The 24,861-nt window shown below is 48.0% G+C and overlaps 8 protein-coding genes across 8 annotated transcripts; 2 read left to right on the top strand and 6 right to left on the bottom strand.

The window, feature by feature from the left end:
• Positions 1-6,537: 6,537 nt before the first annotated feature.
• Positions 6,538-7,218, bottom strand: DEU56DRAFT_917447 (uncharacterized protein; the record flags this gene model as incomplete). The annotated part of the gene is made up of 5 exons (XM_041357987.1): positions 6,538-6,606; positions 6,670-6,727; positions 6,781-6,870; positions 6,922-7,034; positions 7,087-7,218. The coding sequence occupies 5 exons, from the start codon at positions 7,216-7,218 to the stop codon at positions 6,538-6,540; spliced, it is 462 nt and encodes a 153-aa protein (XP_041203656.1).
• A 455-nt stretch (positions 7,219-7,673) lies between these two features.
• DEU56DRAFT_745352 (uncharacterized protein) lies at positions 7,674-7,937 on the top strand (the record flags this gene model as incomplete). The annotated part of the gene is made up of 1 exon (XM_041349141.1): positions 7,674-7,937. A coding segment is annotated over one exon (264 nt), but the record flags the coding sequence as incomplete, so codon positions are not given.
• Positions 7,938-9,040: 1,103 nt separating this feature from the next.
• Positions 9,041-10,008, bottom strand: DEU56DRAFT_917446 (uncharacterized protein; the record flags this gene model as incomplete). The annotated part of the gene is made up of 4 exons (XM_041357986.1): positions 9,041-9,415; positions 9,477-9,785; positions 9,845-9,886; positions 9,949-10,008. The coding sequence occupies 4 exons, from the start codon at positions 10,006-10,008 to the stop codon at positions 9,041-9,043; spliced, it is 786 nt and encodes a 261-aa protein (XP_041203654.1).
• A 246-nt stretch (positions 10,009-10,254) lies between these two features.
• DEU56DRAFT_49736 (uncharacterized protein) lies at positions 10,255-13,118 on the top strand. The gene is made up of 8 exons (XM_041346505.1): positions 10,255-10,840; positions 10,892-10,980; positions 11,036-11,234; positions 11,286-11,364; positions 11,422-11,786; positions 11,834-12,415; positions 12,487-12,910; positions 12,959-13,118. The coding sequence occupies exons 1-8, from the start codon at positions 10,420-10,422 to the stop codon at positions 12,963-12,965; spliced, it is 2,166 nt and encodes a 721-aa protein (XP_041203653.1). The 5' UTR covers positions 10,255-10,419; the 3' UTR covers positions 12,966-13,118.
• A 491-nt stretch (positions 13,119-13,609) lies between these two features.
• DEU56DRAFT_49781 (uncharacterized protein) lies at positions 13,610-14,712 on the bottom strand. Its single transcript, XM_041346508.1, has 4 exons — positions 14,407-14,712; positions 14,191-14,334; positions 13,994-14,131; positions 13,610-13,937 (listed from the first exon to the last, which is right to left on the bottom strand). Exons 1-4 carry the CDS (start codon positions 14,593-14,595, stop codon positions 13,698-13,700), a joined length of 711 nt encoding a protein of 236 aa, XP_041203652.1. The 5' UTR covers positions 14,596-14,712; the 3' UTR covers positions 13,610-13,697.
• A 2,696-nt stretch (positions 14,713-17,408) lies between these two features.
• DEU56DRAFT_49703 (uncharacterized protein) lies at positions 17,409-17,910 on the bottom strand. Its single transcript, XM_041346504.1, has 3 exons — positions 17,872-17,910; positions 17,689-17,814; positions 17,409-17,631 (listed from the first exon to the last, which is right to left on the bottom strand). Exons 1-3 carry the CDS (start codon positions 17,891-17,893, stop codon positions 17,522-17,524), a joined length of 258 nt encoding a protein of 85 aa, XP_041203651.1. The 5' UTR covers positions 17,894-17,910; the 3' UTR covers positions 17,409-17,521.
• A 2,330-nt stretch (positions 17,911-20,240) lies between these two features.
• On the bottom strand, positions 20,241-22,142 carry DEU56DRAFT_829665 (Alpha/Beta hydrolase protein). The gene is made up of 9 exons (XM_041354492.1): positions 21,497-22,142; positions 21,370-21,438; positions 21,238-21,307; positions 21,071-21,184; positions 20,927-21,012; positions 20,777-20,868; positions 20,551-20,716; positions 20,439-20,495; positions 20,241-20,387 (listed from the first exon to the last, which is right to left on the bottom strand). Exons 1-9 carry the CDS (start codon positions 21,681-21,683, stop codon positions 20,335-20,337), a joined length of 894 nt encoding a protein of 297 aa, XP_041203650.1. The 5' UTR covers positions 21,684-22,142; the 3' UTR covers positions 20,241-20,334.
• A 9-nt stretch (positions 22,143-22,151) lies between these two features.
• On the bottom strand, positions 22,152-24,360 carry DEU56DRAFT_829664 (uncharacterized protein). The gene is made up of 4 exons (XM_041354491.1): positions 24,250-24,360; positions 23,914-24,179; positions 22,454-23,858; positions 22,152-22,401 (listed from the first exon to the last, which is right to left on the bottom strand). Exons 2-3 carry the CDS (start codon positions 24,172-24,174, stop codon positions 22,491-22,493), a joined length of 1,629 nt encoding a protein of 542 aa, XP_041203649.1. The 5' UTR covers positions 24,175-24,179; positions 24,250-24,360; the 3' UTR covers positions 22,152-22,401; positions 22,454-22,490.
• Positions 24,361-24,861: the final 501 nt, after the last annotated feature.

Below are 24,861 nucleotides of genomic sequence, written 5' to 3'. Positions count from 1 at the left end.
ATTGGAACGTCGAGGCTGAGCCGGTAGAGGTGGGAGTGGTAAAGGCTGTGGTCGATCTATGTCCGGTACTTCCTCAATGGTAACAGAGCGTGTGGGAGTGTTAGCTGCACACTGTATAGTATCAGTATCAGGCAGATTGACAGAAGGTGGAGGGGGGGAGCCAAGCTGATGTGACTCAATGAACGACACATGGAAGGATGTAAAGACCTTCTGCGATGCACGATGAAAACATCGATAGGCTTTCGAGTTAGGCGAGTACCCAATCAGTATACATTCGACAGAACGGTCGTAAACCTTTGGATTGTGGTGGTTCTGAATCAGCACAAATACCCGACAGCCTATTTCGCGTAGATGTGACAAATCTGGTTTGGTGCCTTCCCAACGTTCAAATGGAGTATGACCTGCTTGCGAAGAGACTGGTGTACGATTCGTGAGGTAGCACGCGGTAAGCACAAATTCATCCCATCGATTGATGGGGACGTTGCAAGCAGTGCGCATGGAACGAGCCTTACCCATCAGTGTGCGGTGGAGGCGCTCTACTCTACCATTCTGAGCGGATGTGTATGGCGCGGTAAATTGATGTTGAGTACCACGCGAGAGGAGCCACTCTCGCATGGCCTCAGACTTCAATTCGCCGTTGTCGGATCGATAGACACCGACTTTGAGGTTGGTTTCGAGCTCGCGCGCGCATTCCCAAGCCTGAAGATGAGGGAAAGCGTCAGACTTAGCAGCGAGAGGGATCGACCAGGCGTAAGACGAGTAATCATCGATGATGTCCATAACATATTTGTTACCGGATGCAGATACAGTATCGGGGTGCTCCATCAAGTCTACGTGCACAATCCCCAGCTTTCTGGTAGCTCTATCTCCAACTCGGACCTTTGGGACGCTAGTTCTTGTCTGCTTGCCAAGAATACATGCGTCACATTTGGGGGGTTCCGTAGAGAGAGTGATAGGCATACCGGTGGCATTGTTGGAACGTGCCAAGTCATATACGGCGTGATAATTCGCATGGCCGAGACGGCGATGCCATGTTTGGAGAGTGGGTAGCTGTTGGGACACATAAGCATGTTCAGCTGATAACTGCCCCCCAGATAACGCATAGAGGCGGCGAGACGTCAAGATGCCAGATAGCATGCGTGCTCCACTGCGGGCCTGGACCCAGCAATTGGTAGCGTCGAATGACGCGATACAGTGATGAGCGGCACAAAGGGATGATACGGAAATGAGGCGAACAGTGGCCGCCGGGATGAATAGGACTTGGTCCAAGGTGATATGAATCCCTTTGGCGACGACAAGACGAAGTGTACCAATGCCAATTGCCTGGATGGATGATCCACCCATGCCATTAACGACACGGGGAGGGATAGGTCGCAAATGAAAGAAGTCGGTCTCGCAGTTGCTGATGTGAACGGATGCTCCGCTGTCCAAGAAGAATGGAATTATAGAGGGGTCGACGATAGTTTTATTGCGCTGGTTGGGAGCCTTGTAAGTCAGGCCTGCAAAGTCTACCGCGCGGGAGCATTGACGCCAGTCGAGGCTAGTCTGGAGAGGCTCAACAGCAGCCAAGAGTGTGGTGTACTCGTGGTCATCGACCGCAGAGAGTTCGCGTATAAAGGCGGGGGTTATAGTATCACTGGCGAGACCAGCGAACTCGCGACTTTCAGGTTCAGAGGTGGAGTCGGGAGCCTGATCAGTGGCAACGTAGATAGCTTGACGTGTCTCGCTATCCAGAAGGTAAGCCCTACCACCAGTATCATAACGAAGGCCTCCAGGCTTGCCAGTGGCAGCGGCTGGTTTGGAGGGTGCGCGAGAGGAGGACGAAGTTCCCTTGTTAGCCTCACGTGCCGCTCTCTTGCGTTCGAGTACCTCGTCTCGCTTGCCTTCCATGGCACCACCCTTGCCGAAACAGTCCTTGACGGGATGCCCTGATTTACCGCAGTTGGTACAGGAGGGGCGACCGGACGGGCCTCCTTTTGCAGCAACGAGGGCAAGATCTGTGGAAGTCTTAGCCGACTCGGAGTCAATCAGCTGCTGCTCTACATCGAGACGAGCTCGAATGTGCGAAGGACCGTAGGAAGCCGTGGACGAGCTGATGGTGAGGGTGTCTGCCACGTGATTGCGGACATGCGGGAGTTCCTCAGACATAGCGTTGAGCATCATGATGACGAGGAAGTCATCTTCGGAGGGAAGGCCAACGGCATAGATGCGACGAACCAAGTCGCTGAGTTGAGTACTGACTCCTGAGAGGCGCTCACGGCGACGATAGCGCAGGGAAAGAACCTGTTGGATGAGCAGGATTTGGGCAATGGGCCCAACCTGCTCATGACGAGATTTAAGGGCTTCCCAGGCAACGTACGCATCGGTGTGACCGCGTAAGAACTCCTGCTCTTCGGTGCTTGAACGAGTGCGAAGGGCGGCGACTATACAAAGATTGTTGAGGTCAAAAAGGCCGGCCCCGCTGGGGTCAAGGATGGGGTTTGGACGTGACATGATTCCGAGGATGTATGCGCCCCCGTGTTTGAGCAGGAGGTAGTTCTGCATTTTGTCTGACCAAACGCCCCAGTTATTCTTGCTGCGATCAAGGACCTCGATCTTTTCAAGATCGGTCTGGCTCAAGGTGATGGAGGTGATAGCAGCTTGCGCGGATGGGACGATGCCAGATTTGTTCTTAGCGCCGGAGCTATGAGCGCGGGTATGGGGTCCAGTTTTGGTGGATGTGGTAGGGGCCATGTTGATGGGGAGGTGGAGAGAGTCGGACGGATTGTCTTGTTTTACCCTCGAGGTATTTATGATGGCTAGCGGCGTCAGATCCGCAGGGGGTCCTTCTCCGAAGAAAGATATATTAACGCCCTTTTAGGGTCGTTGTTGATTCTCGACGTAATTCGTCGCACGCCCTCGGCGTGGATGTTCCTGCGAGTTTAATCTAAGTTAAATCTCGGCGGGCTCGATAGTGCCTAGAGGTTTCCGCGTTCTCGATTATTTACGAGAGCGCAGGGCTCATAACCTATAGAGACTAGACACAGTTAGAGACCTCAGTCGTAGTGGAACGAACTTGATTAATGTACCTAGACACAGTTAGAGACTATATGTACTCGTAAGTGTCTGGCGGTACGGATATAAATGAACCAAACTTACCCTCAGTCGTAGTGGAACGAACTGAGGGATAAGAGCGGGAAAACGTTGACTATATGCGTCAGTATTCCTAATAATCAACTCCGCTTGTCGCGTCGCTCAACGGCACGAGCTCACGTGCTCCAACAAAAGCGAGAGACATGTAAGAGAGGAAGTTGTAGAGGAGACCCTGTTCTGTATTTTGTTGTAAGGGATTGCACATATGTTGAAATTTGGCTTCTTAAATGCACGAACAGTGACAAAAATGACCTAAAGTGACCTGTTTGTATGGCTTAAAGATCAGAAAATAAAAATCTGTTTTCAAGAAAGCCTAGAGTAAGGTCTCCTCTAAAACTTTCTCTCTTACACGTCTTTCGCTTTTGGTGTAGTTGTGTTGGAAAACACGTTGCAAGCTCGAAAGTAGGGCATTTCACCACTATAATCTTCAGCCACAATCATATCTTTAATCTATTTGATCAGCTATCTCCAGTACTCCTCGAGATCTCTTGACCTATAACACCACAACAACTCCACCAAACATTATGAAAATTTGCATGCAGCTGATAAAGTACCTAAGGAAGGTATTTGCAAATTTTTGTGTTCATATGTTGCATGCGAGAGTTGTGAGACACAGAAACATCACTGGGTCACTTGTGTTTGTGCAACTTGCTGATGGGAAAATTATCTAAGCGGCACGAACGCCCTGCGGGCGTTGCGCCCCAGTGAAAATCGACAAGAATGAGGTAGATAGATAGCAATATACGTCTAACTACAAATTGAGATAGATAGAAATCTAAGAAATTCGAGACGGCAAAACTCTGATTTTGTGTAAAATGCAAGAAACCTTTGCAAAGGTAAAAATGTAAGCTTGTTTGCGTACTTTGCAACGAACTTTTGACAAACTTTGCATATGCATTCATTAATGTGCATGTGCATATTGCACAACTTCTGCATCTGCACATATGCTAACTTTATCATAGTATCCGAGTTGGTGCAGACTGTGCAGTTGAACCACATGCATCTTCTCCTCCGCCCACCATGTCATTCGTCCCCGCCGCGACCCCCGCTCGACACAATCACTCCCTTCAAGTTGTGTTTCTAGTACAACACGACAACCAGTTACCACAAGTTGATTTCCTAACTGTGACTTTGAACTACATCTAGGATCTAAGTTCAACGCTTGCAGACGTCGCAGTCACGCTAAACGGCATTTCTTCTAATTATGACTGCAGACCTTGCACGCGACCTCAGTCTTGATTCGGTCGGTATGCTCAACCACTCCCGACCCCACATATGCAAGAGAGCAGAGCTGGAAGATTCTGATCCAGGTCAACCCAAGCTAGACGAGATCAAACTGCCTGTTTAACCAAGGCATACACCCAGGTGTGGTCTGCGTGACTGTAAGTGTCTTGTGCGAGCTCGCCCGGCGGGGCCCCCAAGACTGCCTTCCGCTTGCCCCACAGCTCTTCCATCTCCTAACCACATCGTCTAACAACTGGATGCTCATTGAAATCGTCAAGTTGGTATGGATCTTTCTTGCTTTTCTTACGAGCCCTGCTTACTCTTATTAGTTTGGTTGTCTCTCGCCTCATGAACCGCGGCTAAAGACCTCAAGAGAGCCGTCAATATCATTTTCCAACGAGTCTTTACCTCATCCAACCACTCTTCTCATCGCACGAGCTCAACCCTATCTCATCTATTGCACAAGCTAGTGTGCCGATTCCTGACGGACTTGACCCGGACGCGTGGATTGTGCCGTCAATGCAAAATCGCGTCGCAGAAGAGCTGGTGATGGAGGTGAGCACTGTTCACTACATCTCATCGCATGTACTGACCACGTGTCCTATGGCCGGCTTCCTCAGGACTGGTTCGTGTAGACGACAACCACGATGACTACATGGCGCATGGCAGGATGGTGGGCAGGCAGGATGGCGGGCGGGATGGCGGACGAGGCGCAGCGAGCAGCGATACCCTACCTAATGATAGCGATACCACCCTAACCCTAGCGATACCTATAGATAAATCTTATTTGTGTGCATTAGATGTATATCGATGTGTTTTTGGATCAAATCGAGTGATAATTCGTATGTAAATGTGTATCGGTAGGTCTAAACACAGCGAGAATCATATCTAAACGTCTAAATTTTTTCTCAATGTCTTTCTTTTTCCGTCTCGAAAAGTGCCGTTTTTTCGAAACACCTCGAAACGTAGCAATAAAATTGACAGCCTCAAATTTCCTCGACGTATATCGTTACGTATCGGCCTGTTTCTTGTCGATTTTCACTGGGGTTGCGCACCCCACTGTTAGTCTGGGATCGCAGTCACATGTTTCTCCGATGTCCGATTTCGCCAGGCGCACAATTGTCTTTTTTCGATGTTGGTCATCATTCTTTCAGTTTCTTCTAAATCTGCCTGCACCTGCGATTGTGTCGCCCGTTCGAAGTTCCTTGAACTCAATCTTTGATTTTTCAAGATGTAGTGTTTATGTCTACGCACATTTCCAGGTCGGTAATTAAATTACTCCACGCTTGTCACGGTGTATGCACATTTTTAGTGATTCCGTCTAGATCCTACGGTATGTTATATACAATTCAGTATCATCTGATCTGCTGTTTAGAAAAATTGGTCATGGAAAAGGGTTACGCCAAGCCGCAGGCTCTGCTGTGACGGTCTTCCTTGCACTGTCAGTGACTATGGGAGACTAAGAGCGCTATCATACTGCAAGCATCATCTGTTCTCAATGTTCATCGTTCTTGACGCTGATTTTCTTGTCACCACATATTTTCAACGGTCATCATTCAGAAAACAGGTGACAGTCGTTGTTTGACTTGTCCTGTACTGTGAATGGATTTGTGTTACCGAGACAGAAAAATGGCTCCCCTCTTCGAATCTACCGCTAGTGCGCGCGTTGTATACTAAGCTCGTGGACCACAGCGTCTGAGTAAGACCTAGTGAAACTGTTAAAGTGAGCAAACTTCTGATAGTTGGGCCTACCACATGTCATCGAGGACTCGCTGATCAATCTATTCGGATATTCTCCACTAGCATACACCGTCACTTTTACCTTCCAATAGGAACCGTTCCCTCATTGTCCATTCACTCGTCCATGCATATAGAATTAACATGCACCGATAACATGCCCGAACGATTCCTGGTTGTGTGATGAAGCCTGCGGCCTGCAGCAGCTTTCTAGAAACGGATTAGTAGATATTTGCTGGGATGGTGGCGGATAAGTTTTAGAGGCTCGGTTTGTTGCAAAATTTCCTTGCTGCCTCAGCTGTCTCCTGATCGGGTCCAGATATATATATGAAGCTACGAAACAAATGAGCTGAGCACAACTGTGAAAATACGGCTATTCGAGATGGGTGGCAGGCTGCAGGCGAGCAGAAACACTGCGAAGGGTTCCTACAGTACTGGGGCCTACTAGGACTCGACACGTATAAATCGCCACATTTGCCGAGCATTGCCTGCTGTGAAATTCTCCAATTTCACCTATATTTCGAATTTCGTCAGCACACAATCCTGCATATTGTTGAACTGAGAAAGTCAACATACTTCCGGCTGAGTTCTGCTAGGAATAGCCAATACCAAGTTATTATTCTCGTAGTAAACACTGTATGCATTTCAACGTTGGATATGGAATCCAGTACTGATATGAATGCCGACCTGAAGCCATCATCTGAAGCACCAAGTACATTGACAAAACACTTCTTCATGGTATATAGAACTCTTTCACCAGAATCCTGCAAGTAGCATCTGTCAAAAAGGAGTAGATCGAAGACAGAATGACATTCCGGTCCAGCTTACCTGTATTTCTGCAGCAAAGAATCCATGCCCGTTGGACCCGCCACTGTTGACTGAATGGTGACAGTTTGACGGCTGAACGTGAAACCCGGCTGGCTTTGGTCGGTGATAATCCACTGTGCAAGATATATAATGTAAGAGCCATTCATCGAATGGGGGCACACATACCTGTTGGGCTACGGAACCGTTGTCAGAATGGCCTTCGATCGTAGTGCCTTCTTGCAAGCCTTTCAAATCCAGCATGAGACCCCTGCCAATATTTTCGATTTTATACACTCCGTCAGTCAGAAGACTGGACATGGCGTAATATGTTGAAGGATTGGACAAGCACCAAGTTGTTTTGGCAACAGGATTTGAGTTCTTTTCTTCAAACAGTTGGGCATACAACTCAAATTGGGCGCTTCATCTCATCAAGTTGCACAACGGTAATACTGTTCTGTTTGAACACGCATTAGTAACATTATGGCACTTTAGTTGCATAGCAAGTTGCAGTATCAGTGTTGGAGTTTGCCCCTAGATCAGGTGGCAGGCGGGGTTAACCGGTGTTTAGGAGTGATTGCAGCGTCAACATAGAGCTCGGATGTATTAGCAGAGTTCCTGACGTCCGTTCCACAGAGAGTGGTCATACGCGGCTCATATTATCTTTAAGCTAGCAACAACACAAACCCTGTCGTGTCAGGGATTTCATATGCAGACCACGAGACACACACAGAGACGCACCCAGACGGCGGGCCGATTCTGGTCACGCGCAACGAGAACCACAAATGATCGCGCAAGCAATCGCGACATATCAGCGGAACAACGACTGTCGTCACGACATGGGTCTCAATCCACTTCACACAATGACTATACCCTGCATCACAATGGTGGGAACCCGTGTCACCTTCTACCTTGTTCCCGTCACCAACGAACTGAACGCCGCTGTCGTCGCTGGAGAATACCCACTGTCCCAGACTCGAGTGCGGAAATGCACAGTCGATCACGTCGGTGGTATGGAGTATAGGAAGCTTGCTTTTTAAGGCTTCATTCGCGGTGAGTCCAGAAGTTTGATCAGCGTACCTGTCCTCACTGTTGGCCGTGCTATTTCTCAGTCCAATAGTTCCTAACTCGGACGAATTTCGCCCAAGTACAACACGCAATCACGACCGAAGAAGCGCGGAAGGAGTCACGTACTCCGGGAAATGTCGGCGCATCTGATGCTAGAGAGTATGTTCTTTAATTTGTTAAAATTTGTTATTGATATTTATATTCAGGCCAACTGCGGTTTTCTTGATTGTTTTCCATTGTCGAATAGACATGTAACGACGCGCGAGGTGCGGGTGAGCAAATACTTTTGGCAATGTTAAATTATTTTCTAATCTCATTCCGGCAGGATTTATCCCATCAAAGATCAAGTGGACGGCGCTGTACAGCACCATAGCCATCCCGACATTGCTGGCATGCATCTCCACCGCCCTTCATCTGATTGCAGTACTGATCATCGCCGTATGGGAGCCTCATATGGCTGTGTAGAAGCTTAGCTATACCATCATACCTGCGATGTTTTTTCATTTCGTTCCTTTTCGAATTCATTAATTTACTATAGTAACTTGTCTAGATTTTAGACCTCCCACATCCCACTTTTTTTCGCTTCATTCCACTCGCCTCGTCCTGCCTCCTTAACCTTTCGTTCATGTTTATATGAATGAAATGTCAAGGAGGCAGGACGAGCGCGCTTTCCGCGACTTTTCATCTTCTACGAGTAGTTTATCATGTCAATGCAGTTCCACATCTCTTGTCCCGCCAAGCTTTCTGAGTGTTGCCATTTGTCCCTCGTCTTAAGCTTCAACGCATTGCAACTCTCGTTTGGAATCCTCCCTCAACACGACCGCCTCGTTCTTAATGGTAGCGCCTTTTCATTACACCACTCGCATACAGTCTACAGACAACACTAGGTAATCCAAGATACCAGACGCACACCGGACACGTACATAGAGTACAAGAACATAACAGTCAATTACAGCAGACAAGTCCCCATAGTCCGTCATGTCGCCTCCAATACATACGATAAAAGACAGGGGTGGTGCTACATACAGTGATTGCGAAACAACGAACAACAACAATCTACATAACATGGGCGCTATCACCACACGACGGGCCGCGCATACATGCTGTTTGCGTAGGTGGGAGCAGCGATTGGGACCCATGAGGTCGGTGGTGGTGGCGGCGGCGGAGCGCGGGCTGAGACGTAGTACGAGCATGGATACCCCGGTGCGCGCGGGAGGTGATAGAAGGGTCCAGGCGGCGCGGAAGATTGTATGTGAAAGGGCATGTCTGGAAATGAGGATGTCATAGGGAACGACGAGCGTGCAGCGCTGCTGGAAACCAGTGCTTTGACATTGAACGTAGGTGACGGGAGCTCCATCCACCCGTTTCTCCCTGGTGTGGTGTGGTTTCCGGGGCTGAAGGGTGAGTCTGGATCAGAGTCGCGGTCACCGCCTTGTGCGGAGCTGGGACTCTTTTTGTCTCCCGCGTCACTGAGTGATGTGGAAGGTTCTGGCGAGAGTGGGCTTCGATACGGGAGTGGCTCTCATCTGGTCCATGATGACTCTGGTCTTGGAGGCCTTGCGCGACTGAACGTCGGACAAGAACTGCGGGAGACGCCTCAATGACAAGCGTGAAGAAGGTAGAGAGGAATCAAGACGGGGGGCAGGAGAGTGTTGTGTGTCAAAGGACCAGGTGACAGATTCATACCTGATCTCCCACCAGGTAGGAGGCCTAACCTCCCAAACTCCTGTGTCTTGCTCGGGCTTGATGGACGTCTGCCCACTCCAGTGTGTATTGATGAAGTCTTCACATACCCGATGGGCCAGCCATTTGGTGGGGGCCTGACAAAGTTGTTGAAATCAACCTTAAAATTCACACGATTTGCACCGTGACACGATACATTTTGCAAGAGCGTTTTCTTTCGACCGTCCCATAATGTCACCTGAACGCACCGGCAAACCATCGGTGCTGCCTATAGCTAAGTACCTGCTATTCACGACTCACATTCAAGTAGGAAACCTCTGTGGGAGCCACTGGCGCACAAATGAGGAACAATGTCGGCATTTTTTTGTTCTCCACTTCATGAATTGATGCCAAGAGTATTGTTTACGACTCGTCGTATCAAGGCTTGTGAGCCTTTTTGTGCCTGTCGATGCAGTTGACCCCCATGCCCGCGGATGAACATGCAAATTTCAGGTCTGTTTTATCATTTGAAATCATTTGCATTCACATTCACACTTGCACATAAAGATCTGTGTTTTGAGCATGCGCTTTCTTGCATGTGTCTCAAGAACTGTTTGTATGGTAACCTTGTATTCATAGACCGTTATCTGTAGGTTTTGACATGGCCAAGACATCATTCTTGATTTTGCTATAAATCAAATCAAGCAGAATGGCATATTGACACCAAATTGGCGGCAATATCAGGTCTCATCGTACTTCGCCTCCACAGCAGTTCCTCTGGTATCGACTGTCATGATACACAACGATCAGCGTCTCCCAAACCCGAATTCCGTGGATAACTTACCATTGATGCCCTTGGATGGGTTCCACTCACATTCTTCACCCCGTCACTCTCTATCTGGTCATCAAGAGACCATGTCAGACCCTCAAAACTCCAGATTTTCTCTCTTACCCGACGAAGAACCGTTTTATCACCACCAAGAGACGTCTGGTGCGAGCCATTTCCAGAACCCAATTCGCCCGCAACTATTTCGCCAGAGCCCCACCAAGAGCCACAGGGACATTGTGCTCAAAGGCACCTGGCAACTTACGAAAACCTTCATTGTTCCTTTCATCACCATTGCATATCTGACTTTTTGCTATACGGTTCAATATCGAGTGGTTCGCTTCAAGGGAAAAGGGTTGTACGATGAACTTGACGACACCTGGCTTGGTATGAAATCTTGATTGCGATATCTTGGCCCAATACTCATGACTTGTGGAGCCATTGTCAAATCCGGTTTAACAACGATCAGCATCATTATCGTCAGCATTTCTCTCTATCCTGTGTATGATCTGCTTTCCAGCTTGAAAGTAAGGCGCTTACTTGCTCGTTTTGTTTCGGGTTTTGACAAGTCTTTATGACAAGAGCGAAGAATTCTTCAGAGTCCTTCGCAGACGTCCCCAAGGCATTCCTCTGTCTGCAATCAATTCCATTTCCAACCCTTCCTGTGGAACTATTGAGACTATCATGCTCATCATACACAAACAATGTTCTCGGTATTTCGTCACTGCCTTTGTTGCAGCAGGTATTGCGTGGGTTGCATCGGCGCTTGCACCTGCCGCTTGTAGGTAGAATTATCTTGCCTTTGTGGCAGACTGTTAACGATCTTCCGCAGTGAGTATTCAGCCCGTTCTGGCCGATGGAGATATCCAAGCATTTCTTGTTGGTGCTGTTCCGCCTTTGAGCTTTTACAGGTAGGGAACCAATTTTCAATAGGGTCAACTATTTACGATGATTTTGCTCCATGATAGACCCACTGCATCCGAACAAACTATTCCGTCTATGAAGCAAGCCGTTTCCCCTGGGTATCCCGCTTCTATAGCGTGGGCAGAAATGGCACTGGGCATGTCATATGCGTACACCATATCGAGCAAGTCACTTGATAAACACGCGGCTTATCTCACGCCAATGCCGACCAGCATCCAAGCTTCGACAAGTGCAAGATGGTTAAGTGACGTAGTTGGACTCGATCCTTTTTGCACATGGGCAAATGCTGTCAATCTTACCAAGTCTTCATCATCAAAAGCGATGAATAGTTCCAGCGTAGCCTCCACGGCTGTTACTGCATACCTCTTGGGTCTCGATCTTGATATTTCCGTTCCAAGCAGCCTTTTCCGTATGTTCTTTTCACATTGAAACCTGTCATGACTAAAGCCATAACAGCGGTGTATAAATCCAAATATGTAACACGGATTTACGTGTTGGATCCAACTATATATGTCAAAAATCATACCACTCACACACTGCCGTCTGACGGCTCGACGACTTTTGCCGTCATTGCTTGTACCGAAGGTTGCACAGGAAACCAGATCAACATCTACCCAGACTTTACAGACATACCGACTCTGCAGTTTACTGCGCCAAATAACACTTACGAACTCGCGTTCCTCGTGTGTAAGCCCAACATCGTCATCGAAACGCGCGAGGTGCGCACACAAGGGTCCTTCATATTCGAGGTCCAGCCACTCCCAGAAGGGAAAGCTTACCCAAGGCAAGGAAACTTGGACCACACGCAAACCTCCTTTATGTTAAGCATAGCGACGTCCGTCCTATCCTCAGACTCAGGCCCTCAGACATCAGCATGGTTCGGCCTCGGGTCAGAAACACAAGTCAATTTCCTCTTTTCGGATGCTCAGATGAACGCTATCGATCTCAGCAAACTGGGCGTAACAATAACACTTCAACCAGTGCCCCTCAAGAACCTTACACAAGGGTACACTCAAATAGTACAAGCTGCGGCGAAGGGTGAGTTTTTTTATCCTTCATGCGCACATTCTGCAGGGCATTGGTAAAAACTGAGACGCCTCGGTCCTCAGCATACATCACGGGTGGCCTAGGCACTGCTTATGTCCCGGCTCGAGTGTCGAGAATGCAACTCATCTTCGCGTCGTCACTCCCACACGTCATCTTGGCTACCGTTGCGTTCGCGCTTTTATGGGCACTGAACATATACGCGCACTTCCGCCAAGGAAAATATTACGATTTCACGCTCGTCAACGTCGGAGCTGCATTGCACAATTCGGAAATACCCGAACAGTTTTCACAGATGAAAACGCATGCAGCCAATCAAAAAATCCCTCATTCACGCTGGATTAAAGTTGCCGGGGTGCGGTTCAAGACCGGTTCGAGGTATGACAGCCCGAACCCGAACACGAACCTGTTCATGATATCTCAAGGCCATCGAACACGAACATTAGCCAACGGTTCGGTCAAGAACCGGTCCTATATGGTGCTGTTCAGGTGCGAACCGGTTCGAACTTTTTCTACTACCAAAATTGAAAAAAATAGGTATTAGAGCTATTTCGCACCCAACTGCACTTCGTCGACAGCGTCGTCGAGCCAACGTTGTCTCCGCGCAGCGTCCTTGGCTTCCATCTCAGCTTCGTGATGCCTCCGCTCCTTCTTGTACTTATTCTTTACAATTTGAATGTCACCAAAGTTTGCTGGAAGTAAACGTGCACGGCGTTTGGTATCTGTCAGCCCAGCATCCGAAAATGCACGCTCGCAAGGCACAGAGGAGCCTTGGATAGGGAGGTAGTCAAGGGCCATGCGACTGAGAATCGGGTATCGCGTGACATTGGCCTTCCACCACTCGAAGATATGCTCCGCCTGGTGCTCTGGAGATGCCCGTTGGTCGTTGACAACGAGTGGCTCCTCGATGTAAGATTTGAGTTCTGCGCGAGAATCCTTAGTTATGAGCTTTTCGCGGGCACGCCGACCTTCAGTAACCCTGCTCATCAAACTGCCAAAACTATTGCTCGACTCAGAGCTACCGGGCTCTGTTGTTGGTAAATGATCATCACGAGTAGTAGTGATTTCCGCGCAGTGTTTTCGGCAGTACTTATCGAACTAAAAACTGACATTAGATCTGATGTCGAATGTGAAGTTTTCACAGAAGTCAACACATACCACTTTTTCCATAACAGCGAGAGCTTGTCGTTGGCCTTCTTCGGTCCATGCAACATTGAAATATTCGTCCTTGATGCAGGGATTGAGATCTAGAATAAAATACCAATCAGCCTCGAAGTCAACATAAGTGGTGTTTCAACGAACACATAGAAACAATGTGCGCAGGGGAATTGTCGGTCTTATTGTAGTACTTTTCGAGGTTCGTGATACCTGCGTGAATAGCATGTCGAAGCACTGCCATCTTAGGGTCTTTGGAGAATGTTTGCCACCGGACGATGAAGTCCTCGTAAAGCGGAAGAATTCGCCAGACAGTTGGATAGTATTCAGCCGAGAAGGCTTCTTGTACATCAGCTGCTGCCTAAGATATACTATGTCAATGTGACCTTCCAGTGTTTGATACACGAAAATACATACAGCTAACACCTTCCGGATCATAGTGAGGAGATCCCATTCCGTGTCTGACACACGATAACTTGCATACTTCCGCTGGTTTTTGTCGACATTGGGTACATCATCCGAATCGTCTGCAGTGTTGATAAATATTTTGACGGCCTGCCAGTGAAACAATTGAACGTGAGTGTGAAAGCTGAATGAAAATAAGTCTGACTTACTTTCTTGAGTAATAGCATTCGAGCTATAACACCATTCCATGAGCCCCATCGAGTCTTACAGTATGGCAGAAGCTCGAGCTCTTGATCGAGTGCATCTTCACAGCACTTCTTGAAGTACTTTTTGGCTTGCGGGGACCGTCGAACCTGAATTTATGAGTTAATAGCTGCCCTCGATAGTTGTCCAGGTACTACTACCTTTGCAATGAAACCTCGAACCTTCAGTAGAAGTCCTGAAACTACTTTTACCTGCTCTGAACCAGCAGGTAGGTTTGCACATGCAGTGTCAGCCTCTCGGATAAGAGCCTCAATTCCATCTTCCGTGTCTTCATCGTCAGCACTGGCATCAATCTCACCCATGGATATGTCATCTGAAGGAGGTGGGATCACAGGGACGTCTTCATCCATTCCTGCTGAATTCTTTTTCTTGATGCTGGGAGATAGCTTGGTCAAAAATGCGCCCTCAGCAAGGGCCACAGCATGCGAGAAGCAGCTATCACCAACATTTAGTCTTGTAAAAACAATTATAAGATTTCGATGGTACGAACTGCGAACGCTGCGCTGTTGCATTAAAGTCATGTGACTCATCCCTTAATTTCTTGCCCAAGACACGCAAACTTTTGTCGTTGACAGAAACATTGTCAGCTGTGATGTTCTGTACCTAATATACACCATGACACAGATTAGCAACACACAGCACAGTATAAAAATTGAATCAACCTTATCAGAGATGCCGAACTTATCCAAAACATCGTATAATTCCTCGCCGAGATTCTCGCCAGTATGACTACCTGAAACCTCTGAAAAAGATAGTAATTCGGAACGCAGCTGCCATTCTCTTGTCATCCAATGCCCTGTTACAGCGAGATATGATGTCATTATCTTTGACGTCCACCCATCGAAAGTAAGTGAAACACAGCCAGGAGATTCCTGGAGTTCCTTAGCAAGATCCTTTTGAATTTCATCGGCACGTTCGAGAACACAGGTGGTGATTTTTGTCCGATGTGGGATATCCGTGTCTTTGGTTTTGTTCCGGCTGTTGTAAGCGAGAAGTTCACGAAACGACTTATGGTCAACAATTGATAGTGCCTAGGCAGATATTTTCAATGCTGATAGGTGGATTATGTATTTATTCACGCACCTGATCAGTCTCTAGAACGAATCGAATAATATGCTCTTGTAGACCATCATTAGTATACTGAGGCGCCATCATAGGTTTCATAGTCTCCGTGAAGTTCAGAATGCTGTGTTGCCTATCAAACAAAGTTACATCAGACCCGACAATTCAAAATGAATTGTGTGTGATTTATGTATCGGTTGCCGTGCCTTCCAAGCGGTCCAATTCTTCTTGTGGAATACATCGTTCATCCATGTCAATGTTTTGCTGCACACACTTCTCCCGGTATCGACGATAGTGAGACATGCCCATACGTTGAATGTGAGTACGCATAGCAGTGTTGTTGCCTTTGAAGATAGTTTGCAGTTTGCTGTGCTTTTTCGGATTGGCTTCACGAAGCTCGCTAGTCCAAGTCAAGTGAGTTTCCCACAAGTATGAAACATGGGTTCGGTACTCACACACAAGGCTCACAAAGATAACCTTGCGAAGGATCATCATCGTCGATGAGCTTGAAGATGGTCAGGATATCGGCAGCACCATCACCTCTTTTTCGTTTTTTCTTGACTGGCTCGTTCCGCTCGGATGCTGTGTCATCAGCGGTCTCATTTTCAACCGATGTGGATGACCCCGTGCGATGAATCCCGTTTTGCTTCACCCGTGCAATCGCCGGTGGCTTTGCGACAGTCGCAGCCTTCTTCGACTTTGTATTGGCACCAACCTGCCCTTTTGGGCGAGTTGACGTTGGATCGGAAATTACTGCAGGTGTGGAATTGTCAGCTTTTCGTTTTCGGGGATTTGTGAAGTCAGCAGGGGTTGAGGATATGATTTTGAATGGGGTTGGTGAGGGTGGTTTATTCCTCGCTGGTATTTTGAGAGTCAATGATGCAGGTTCACTAGTAGGAGAGTGAACCCATTCCATCTCTTCGGCATTTTTTAGGGATCCATCAGGATTGAGTGCTGGAGCTTCGAGTTGCAGAGGCATTTTGAAGTGTATCACACTGGCTGCATGCAGTTGAATAGTACTTTGTATTTTTGTTTGATTTTTGTTGAATTTTTGCCGGCTGCACGACCAAAACAGACATCAAGATTCCTCTTTCTCAAGGTGATTATTTACTAGTACATATGGTGCGGTTACGGTTCGAACAGGTTCCCTATGGTTCACATAAAATGCTCAGTGCCCGAACCACGAACCTCTCCCAGCGTGCATCAGTCGAACCTAACCATAACCGCACTGCACCGATGGTGCGGTTCACGGTTTGGAACCGGTTCGGGCAGTTCAGAACCGCACCCCGGCAACTTTACGCTGGATGCATTACAGCGCCGATCAGGACGTTGTCGGGATGCTCGAGGCCCATGACATTGCCCTCCGCATGGGTCGAGTTGTAGATTCGCTGCGGATCATATAGGCGTCGAAATATTTGCCTATGCCGGAGAATGTGTGAGATATTTATTCGGATCACAGTGACATTTTGGCTGCGACTAGTATGTGGAGTGTCACAGATTTCGAAGGCTGGTAGATGACAACGTCTGCGGCTCATATTTTATGACACTGTTTATTCCTATAGCAGCAATGCGAGTGCATGTATCACTGCCGCGGTGGGGAGCGATGGAGCCGGAGCTCGAGATCCTGGGGTCAAATGGGTTGGCATCAATGGTTCGTCGACGTGACAGCAAGTGCGTTCAAGTTAGGAGTAGTCTGGGGAGCCGCGCGAAAAATACAGTCTGATGGGCGTACACCGTTGTGTTCACACCGATGTTATAATCAATCACTTGTGGGGACGTTCCGAATTATATGTTGGCGAAGTGGTCGCTAATTGAAGCACATTGCATATGTGAACGACTTGAAGCAGGAGAATAGGTTGTTATACTAGTACTTCACAATACATCATGATGATGGTCGATTTCGGTGATGCCATGGAGTGACTATTGTTTATTAGAAGTGGAAGTGGAAGTTGAGTGGAAGCAGACTAGTGCTCAGGATGTGAGGCAGACCCCATGCCACATCATCATGGACTCATCACCGCACCTTCTGCACTACTGACGTGACCATAGGAGCACGTCGAAGAACGAACCAAGGATGAAAGAAGATCTATTAACTTGCATACAGGCGCACTACTCTACTAGTACAGACAACGCTGCATTACGACTGTATGATGGTTATAAAAACGTATGAAGGCATATCTGTACTGCATTCGCCACACGCTTGATTGCTGCAGCTCATTGGCCAAGCCTTTCACGTCTCAAGTCATTACAAGCCTTATCTGCGGCCTTGTCTTTAGCATCATCTTTGGTGCGGGCTGTACCGTCACCGTATTTCATATCATCGACTGTATGTCGTATTGGTTAGTATGCGCGTCTCTGAATCTTCCAGCTGTCAAACGTACTGTAAACGGTCGAATACCATGTTAGATTGTTGGGAGGGCCTCGTGCAAAGTCTTCCCATCTGACATGCTTAGCCGCATCGGAACCATAAATCAACTGTAATTCGTTGTTCAACCTCGTGCGTGGGTCTGGAGGTCAATGAGCGAACACGTCCTGCATGTTGAACAAATGAAGGGAGGACGTACGGTCACGTTCATTACTAGACATTACTGTTGGAATTTGGGTACGAGTGTTGTATAGGATAAAATATCAGTAGGACTTGTTGAATAATGAGCTGCACCATACCTCTTTCTTTTATATCTGCATGGCATGCATAGCTCACTAAGCTGGCGCCGTAGACGCAAGCAGGGGTAACTGGCAGCTAGACAAATTTGGTCATTGGCAAGTACATCGCGGACACTACATGTTCCCGGAGCCAGCAATGACACGGGTTGGAGGTGGAAACAATGAAGTATCAACATGACGCGCGCTTGATACCCAGATGACAAAGTGATGGATCTGAAAGACCGCTGAGTGTCATGAGAATGGCCGATATTGCCTTCTTGCGCCTTCGGGATTTCGTACATTGGCGCTAGAATACATGCCAACTTGCCAAGCTGTATGGATAAAAAAAGTTGCACGCACTTGACTACGCATTTCCTATCCAGGATTTTTGGAAGGCCCTGTAGTAGATGGATTGCAACGGTCTCGCGCAACATATCAATTTCCGATTGCCAGTCCGCAGGTGGATTTGGCTAATGGCAGGTATAGGAAGATGTATCACGCATAAAGCGCCTTGATATCTTTCTGTCGAGCAAGGCAATATGGCGTTGGATTTTTCCGTGAAAGAAAAATAACCGAGGGATGACAATACTAAGTCTGGCTGAGCGTTACAAGAATCTGAAACACATGGTGACGGTACTAATAAATCGTACCTGCTCGCCAGCGCGTTCCGGCAGCCTGAATGCTATTCTATGAAAAAGTAAGACTCGAGGCACTACAGTACTCACAAAGCAAGTGCACATCATATTTAGGCATGGTGCATATTCATATTGAGATACGAAGATCACGGGGGTGGTGGTGGATGAAATGAATTGGTTGTTGATGTTAATTTTAGCTTTGTGATGCAGATTCCGCGGCATTGCAGCTTCTAGCCTCGTTCATCGTAGCACTACTGGCAGCAGGCGGATTGAAGCTTGAAGGTCCTGAAGTGTCGTTCGCAACGTTCAAATCCACTCCTCAAAGATTCCCAGGAGTCCCACTGCAGCCACTAAGTTAGATGCTAGAAGTGCTAGCAAACTTGAACAAACAAAATATTGTAAGTGCCGCGTTATCATGATCACTCCCGCGAACGAGGGTCGGGCTCTCGTGTCTGCACTTTTTTTTTAAAAACAAAATTCCTTTTATTGTCGTTGTAGGCTGGCCTAATGCCGACAGCACTGTCTGCACATACTAATAGACCATCGTTTCAGTTTGACGCAGTCGCTAGCACAAGCAATTGTACGTCTATTTCGACTTATCTGACGCCATATTTATGATGCGCCAGATCTTCAAACATCATACTCTAATACCGACCTATTTGTCGCGTGCACAGGACTATGCCATCTTCACCGATCGCCAGCACCTCGTCAAAAACTTGAAGCAGGACAAGGTTATCCACCCCATGAGCTCACACGAGGGGCTTCAGCCTTACACAAATCAAATCCGTCTCTTCGTATCAATCTTGTTATGCTGTCATAGCTAAAGAATTGTTCAACGACCTTCCAGCACTTTAGGAGCTTACCGTATGCTGGTGGACCCCCGAATTCAATAGGAGAGTCAATGCACCGTATTTCTTACGACCATCATCCCGGGCCACCCTGCGCAGTCTCGAAGTAAGGGGAGGGAGTTCATGTTCTGCTCGCCTGACTTCGACCACTGATCTTCTTCCAATACCGCATGGCTCCACCGGACAATTGTCGCGATCACTATATGTCAACCAAATATACTTCTCCGATTGCTCCAGCTAGCTCCAAACCTCTCCTCTGTAACTATGGACGAGGGAAGGAGATGTATCATGTATCATATAGCCCCAACTAGCCATTGACGCACAGGAATCTTCAATCCTTGCAAATGTTTTGTCCCACACACGTAAACTGAGTCCGACAAGAATCACCGGCTTCTTTAATGCACTCACACTCGCTAATTTACGTGAGCTTGAAGCTTGCATCACAGAGAAAAGGTGACCTCATGAGGAGCTGAATACATTTTTGGCATGATCAAACTGTCACCTGGAGTCCCTGACTTTCGGCGATGAAGTGACGACAGCCTCAACATTATCCAAGCAGAGAGCGGAATATATTACTCTCATTCCTTCCCTTGCCGTGGTGGTTACCTAGGATGACTATAGTTTTCACGATTGAGGGCAATGACAAATGCTCTAGTTGATTCAATACCATTTTTCAGGCTCAAATGATGATCACGGTCAGTTGTGTATTGTCCATGCATGTGCGCGCTTTCCCAGCGGCCCTACGCACTTGTGACTTGACCTGAAGTGAAGTCGACTCTCTCGTGTGCAGAGCTAATATATATTGCACCCTAATTACCCAACGAAGTCCGAACACCAGAAAATTACAACTCCAAGTAGTATACATAGCAGAAGGGGTATCTTCAGGTTAAGTTGCGCCAGTTCAGCAGCCCATCTCGATGCCATTATAAGGACCATCGTGGTCAGACTCGTTACCTGCACGACCCTATCAGTAGCGCAATCAATCAGTACCACAATAATACGTACCATCCCAGATCTCGGGGACATCACCAACAATGCACTGAGTGCTCGGGTTGTCTTGTCCTAGTGCCCAGCTATTCAGTACTCCGTCATCAGACCATATGATGCATATACTAACCAGAGCATGCAGCCCATTCAGCAGAGTCCTCAATGTGCACCTCGCCTGCGGGGTGTACAAAGCCCATGAACATACCGGGACAGATGGGTATTGGGTCCTCTTTATTGTTGATGTGCGTGAGATGGACGTGTGCATCGACATAATCAGCAAATGCTTGGTTCCCAACCTATTTTGGAAAGAAACATATTTTCAGTTGAGCGGCGACAAGACCTGGGAAGCATCATACACGAGGAAGGCCATAACCAATGGTCTGGAAAGTGGTTCCCTCAGGAAGCCAGAGAGGAAGATATACAGAATCAAGTAGGGTGATCGCGGCACCTGCGAATATCCTGATAAATACAAGACCTAATGATCCAGCACGAGAAATGAACCATACCAAGGGAGTGACCAACCAAGGTAACCGACGTGGTGCCGTAGGTGGACATGGCGGATTCGACGGCGGCAAGAACATCAGTGGCAGTACTTTGTAAATCACGAGCTCAGTGCTAGTACAGCCATCCATGCAGAATCATGTACCCACCTGGCCTGATCGTCTTTGAAGCCGTTGTGAACCTCAATGTTCGAGCTGATGCCCGGGAACAACGTCGGATCCAGGGAGGTCAAAAAGAAGTCGGCATCAGTGATGAGAGGCAAACTGCCGAACGTGCATCAGTACAAAGTCTCTATGAACTAGACAAGGCAACTTGCATTTCCGAGGGGTTCGTGCCCTGATGAGAGACGATCACCGTATCCAAAGTTGGGTCATATCCAACAAACCCTGTTGGTTTCAGCCATTGAGATCACAACTCGACACGACATTTATAGCTTAATCAAACTCACAGTACTGCACTGAGTCTCCGTTACCTCCGGAGGCAACCGGTTTGAATCCCGGATTGGCGTTACAATTGGCTGTTCAAGATCATCGATCAATCATCAGCCCAGGCTGTAGGCGCGTGTGATCACTCACTGCCACAGTTCCATGCGAGTGTCTGTACATTCGTGCAGTACCCTGCGCTGGCGTAATAGGTATACGGGGTGAAGGAATCTATCTGTGACGTCGTCAAAGCCATAATACTCTGTCGCGCGCTGAGAGACGGAAATGCCTGGACAGCGGCGGCGGCGGCAACCAGGAGGATAGCAACAATGGACATCATCGTGGCTTTGCCTCGACTTGAACAGTTTGACCTGGCGTTGGAATACTGGCACAACTTCTTTGCTTATATACATATGGCATGCTGGCCAGAAATAGAGTGCCGTGAGCACCAAGCTCTTGTACCATATGCTAAGCCTGTGTCCTCTCTCTCGAACGTTTGGACGGCATAGTAACTCGTGATGCGACCACACGTGTCGAAACGCATATGACCTAATGCCGTCAAGTGCATCATATCCTTGTGGAATTGTGTCGATAATCTACAGAGGTCGTCACAGGTATTCTGATGTAATGAATTGCTTCTCACCTGGCATTCGCCGTGATCATGATGCATACAGCTCATCACAGCTTAGCGCTTAGCCATCTGAAGAGTACAATCAACAAGGGGATCGTGGAAAATTACTACCTGAGGCGTGAGTATGCAGATCCCAGCAGTAGCCCCTTCAAACGAGGTGTACATCACAGAATAAGAATAGATTGACTCCGAACTTCGAAGCAGTGTGCATGCTATAGCTATCTGAAACAGGAAGGTCACGGATATAGCGCCAGTACACCACAGAAGTCAACGTTGACCACGAGTGTCCAATCAAAAGGTGTGATATGGATCGGGTACATTATAATAAGAATGCTGGCAGGATAAGTACCATGCATCATGATCAGTAATTACCCCGAAATTTGCAACATGTGCACACGTGCATATGGTAAAGAACGGATGCCCTTCACTGGTGGCCACGGTCAGGTTTTCTATAGCCGTCATTGCCAGGTATCACGTACCTTTACCTCATGAATACTCCACAGTTTTCGATGTTCTTCAAGCGAGATACAACTCCTCAAGAAAGAAGGCCTTCCTTCTTGGTCCCACAGGAGGGTGCTCCTGGGCGCGAACTTTGGAAAATGCAGGTAAAAGCCTTTCCACTTCTTTCCACTTTTCTTCGTGCTCCTTCGCAGCAGGTATCGGTCTCCGCCTACCCCCCAAATGATTAAACGCGTCAACTGACAGCAAACGTGGGAAAACGTCCGACAGGAACGCAGCGACTGCGAGCGGGTCACCGACTCTTGAGTCTCCTACATTTAGACTCGTAACTTTGGGCCTTCGAACTCCGCCCCCAGGCCTCTGAGATGTGATATCTGTAGTTACAGCGTTCATCACGAGGCCGATGCTTTCTAGCTGAGGACAGTGTCGCACTAAAGATAGCAAACCTTTCAGAGTGACGTCACTCTGTTGCCTCCAACCCCAATGGGTTCCCAGTGCAATACTTTGCATACTGGGCCAACAAATGGCCAGCTGCGTCAACGTGGTATCGTCCAACGAGTATGTACATGCAGTAGCGAGGTCCAATGTTGTGAGTCCGCGAAAGCGGGACAAGAGCCGAAGCGTGTCAGGGGTGAGCGTGAATTGATCTGGGAAATCAGCGCCAGCATCAGCGTAGTCTTCGATCTCCAGAATCTCTAGCCTTCTTGGCAAGCACCGATCCAGAAGGATTGTTATCCATTCCTGTATACCCGCTGCGGTTGTGCCGTGTGGTAGATAGCACTTCACTTCGCGGAGATGAACAGTTTTGACTTGCCGCATGAAAGCTGTGACAAGGTTGATATTGTACGCACGAAGCACGAGCCGGCGCAGGGTAGAAAACCCAGGATTATCAACAAGTGACTTTATGTCATGCAACTTGTGGAGACAGATATCCATACTTGCAAGATGTGCCAGCCGGCCAAGCGACTGGATAGTAGCATCTGCAAGGGGCCCGGATGTCACGTAAGCAAGATTTGACCACTTGTCGAACATGTCAGGGAGGTGAAGAAAGGACCACTTGGGAAGATGCATGATCCTTAGGGACGGACAGGCATCGCTGATGGAAGGGATTATGACAGAGTAGACTGGGTTAGTTATAGATGACATATCAAGGAATTCGAGAGCAGGTGTCAGTATTAGGCGGAAAAATCGGATGGACTCTTCCCGCGAGTCAGTCCACCTAATCTTCCTCAGGTGAGGGAAAGTGACGGAGGAAGGTGGAGGGGATGATAGTGCACGCAAGATGTCTGTGCCGATATCATGTGAAGGCGAGTTGAGGACAGGATGTTTGTCTCTTCTTGAAACATAATAACCACAAGTAAGCACAAGGCGCGAGTGCGAAAGGAATATCTCCCAGTCTGCAGAGGACATCTCTCTTTCGAGGGCCTGCGTGCGATACTCAGATGACGCCCAGTAAGGTCAGTGAACTTCGAAGGCTCACCAAAGTCGGGAGATCATCATGTGTTTTTCCTTTACTCTTAATAGTCTTGACGCAAGGAATGCATCTGATTAAAGGGACTAAAGTTCCCAGGTGCGCCCACAGGACTTTCATGGCAGGCTCCTGAAAGGCCCGACATGTTCGACATAGGGCAGCCAAGGTCCTAGCTGCCTCCTCTTCATCGCGTTCATTGACCTCTGCAAAGATATTGACCAGAATCTCTGAAACAAGCAGACATGGGTGCACTGTAGTTGATGGTAACATTGCCGCTGGACAGAATCAGATTCGAGTTCAGTACTATGTCCGGACACTGCCAATGATGCACTGCAGCACGACAACCTCGTGTTGATTAGTCATCAATGATTTCCCGCGAAAGTTGATGCCAAGCAAGTTGCCACCGCCTCCAGCAACAAGTAAATCTTTGATGTGCCATCGGAAGCTTGAACGACCCTCGAGAATCGACATGTTGTGAGCAATGAGCATCAGTGAAGAGAAAATTGCCAGTCACATGATCCTATAGTCAGCTGTCGTGGTCCATGCCACATGGCAACGTTGCCGTGAAGGACCGATAATAGGGTGAGTAATCTGCTTTTGACACTCTTCCGTTGCTCTTCCGCACAGATAAAAACCAACCTTCCGTACCTCGAATAGAGCACCCTCCCAAACTGCTGTTGGGTTCGAAGCCAAAACTGACTTAAGTTTTCAACTTGCACTGGCAGGTCCACACCGTTCAGATAGAAACCGGTTATTCTTCGTTTGCGAAGAAGGTAGGGAGAAGTCGTGTTGTAATCTCCTTGGCCCAGGTCTTGTTTGACACGTCATGATAGATCTTGGAGCCCTGGGACAGTCGAATTCAAATACTGCAAGAAGAGCTGCGTGCGTCGCCGGCATGTGCACTCCGCTTGCTTGGATTCAATGATAAAAACCATGGAGGTGAGCGAGTTCGAGCCC

The sequence above is a fragment of the Suillus clintonianus genome (assembly GCF_016758775.1).
Source record: "Suillus clintonianus strain FC179 chromosome Unknown DEU56scaffold_107, whole genome shotgun sequence".
NCBI classification, from domain to species: domain Eukaryota; kingdom Fungi; phylum Basidiomycota; class Agaricomycetes; order Boletales; family Suillaceae; genus Suillus; species Suillus clintonianus.
Note: the sequence above shows the minus strand (reverse complement) of the source record. Positions and strands in the feature narration are given on the sequence as shown.

What these genes read in the sequence shown, in the direction of transcription:
- DEU56DRAFT_49736 (XM_041346505.1), top strand. Translation starts at nt 10,420, where the DNA reads ATGATACACAACGATCAGCGTCTCCCAAACCCGAATTCCGTGGATAAC. An exon ending in ATCTGCTTTCCAGCTTGAAA is followed by an intron (nt 10,981 to 11,035) that starts GTAAGGCGCTTA and finishes CTTTATGACAAG; the next exon opens with AGCGAAGAATTCTTCAGAGT. An exon ending in CCGCCTTTGAGCTTTTACAG is followed by an intron (nt 11,365 to 11,421) that starts GTAGGGAACCAA and finishes GCTCCATGATAG; the next exon opens with ACCCACTGCATCCGAACAAA.
- DEU56DRAFT_49781 (XM_041346508.1), bottom strand. Translation starts at nt 14,595, where the DNA reads ATGGATGAAGACGTCCCTGTGATCCCACCTCCTTCAGATGACATATCC. An exon ending in TTTCAGGACTTCTACTGAAG is followed by an intron (nt 14,335 to 14,406) that starts GTTCGAGGTTTC and finishes TCATAAATTCAG; the next exon opens with GTTCGACGGTCCCCGCAAGC. An exon ending in TGATCCGGAAGGTGTTAGCT is followed by an intron (nt 13,938 to 13,993) that starts GTATGTATTTTC and finishes AGTATATCTTAG; the next exon opens with GCAGCAGCTGATGTACAAGA.
- DEU56DRAFT_49703 (XM_041346504.1), bottom strand. Translation starts at nt 17,893, where the DNA reads ATGTCTAGTAATGAACGTGACC. An exon ending in GTCTAGTAATGAACGTGACC is followed by an intron (nt 17,815 to 17,871) that starts GTACGTCCTCCC and finishes ATTGACCTCCAG; the next exon opens with ACCCACGCACGAGGTTGAAC. An exon ending in ATGGTATTCGACCGTTTACA is followed by an intron (nt 17,632 to 17,688) that starts GTACGTTTGACA and finishes TACGACATACAG; the next exon opens with TCGATGATATGAAATACGGT.
- DEU56DRAFT_829665 (XM_041354492.1), bottom strand. Translation starts at nt 21,683, where the DNA reads ATGATGTCCATTGTTGCTATCCTCCTGGTTGCCGCCGCCGCCGCTGTC. An exon ending in TTCAAAGACGATCAGGCCAG is followed by an intron (nt 21,013 to 21,070) that starts GTGGGTACATGA and finishes TGATTTACAAAG; the next exon opens with TACTGCCACTGATGTTCTTG. An exon ending in CTTGGTTGGTCACTCCCTTG is followed by an intron (nt 20,869 to 20,926) that starts GTATGGTTCATT and finishes GGATATTCGCAG; the next exon opens with GTGCCGCGATCACCCTACTT.
- DEU56DRAFT_829664 (XM_041354491.1), bottom strand. Translation starts at nt 24,174, where the DNA reads ATGTTACCATCAACTACAGTGCACCCATGTCTGCTTGTTTCAGAGATT. An exon ending in ATGATGATCTCCCGACTTTG is followed by an intron (nt 23,859 to 23,913) that starts GTGAGCCTTCGA and finishes TATCGCACGCAG; the next exon opens with GCCCTCGAAAGAGAGATGTC.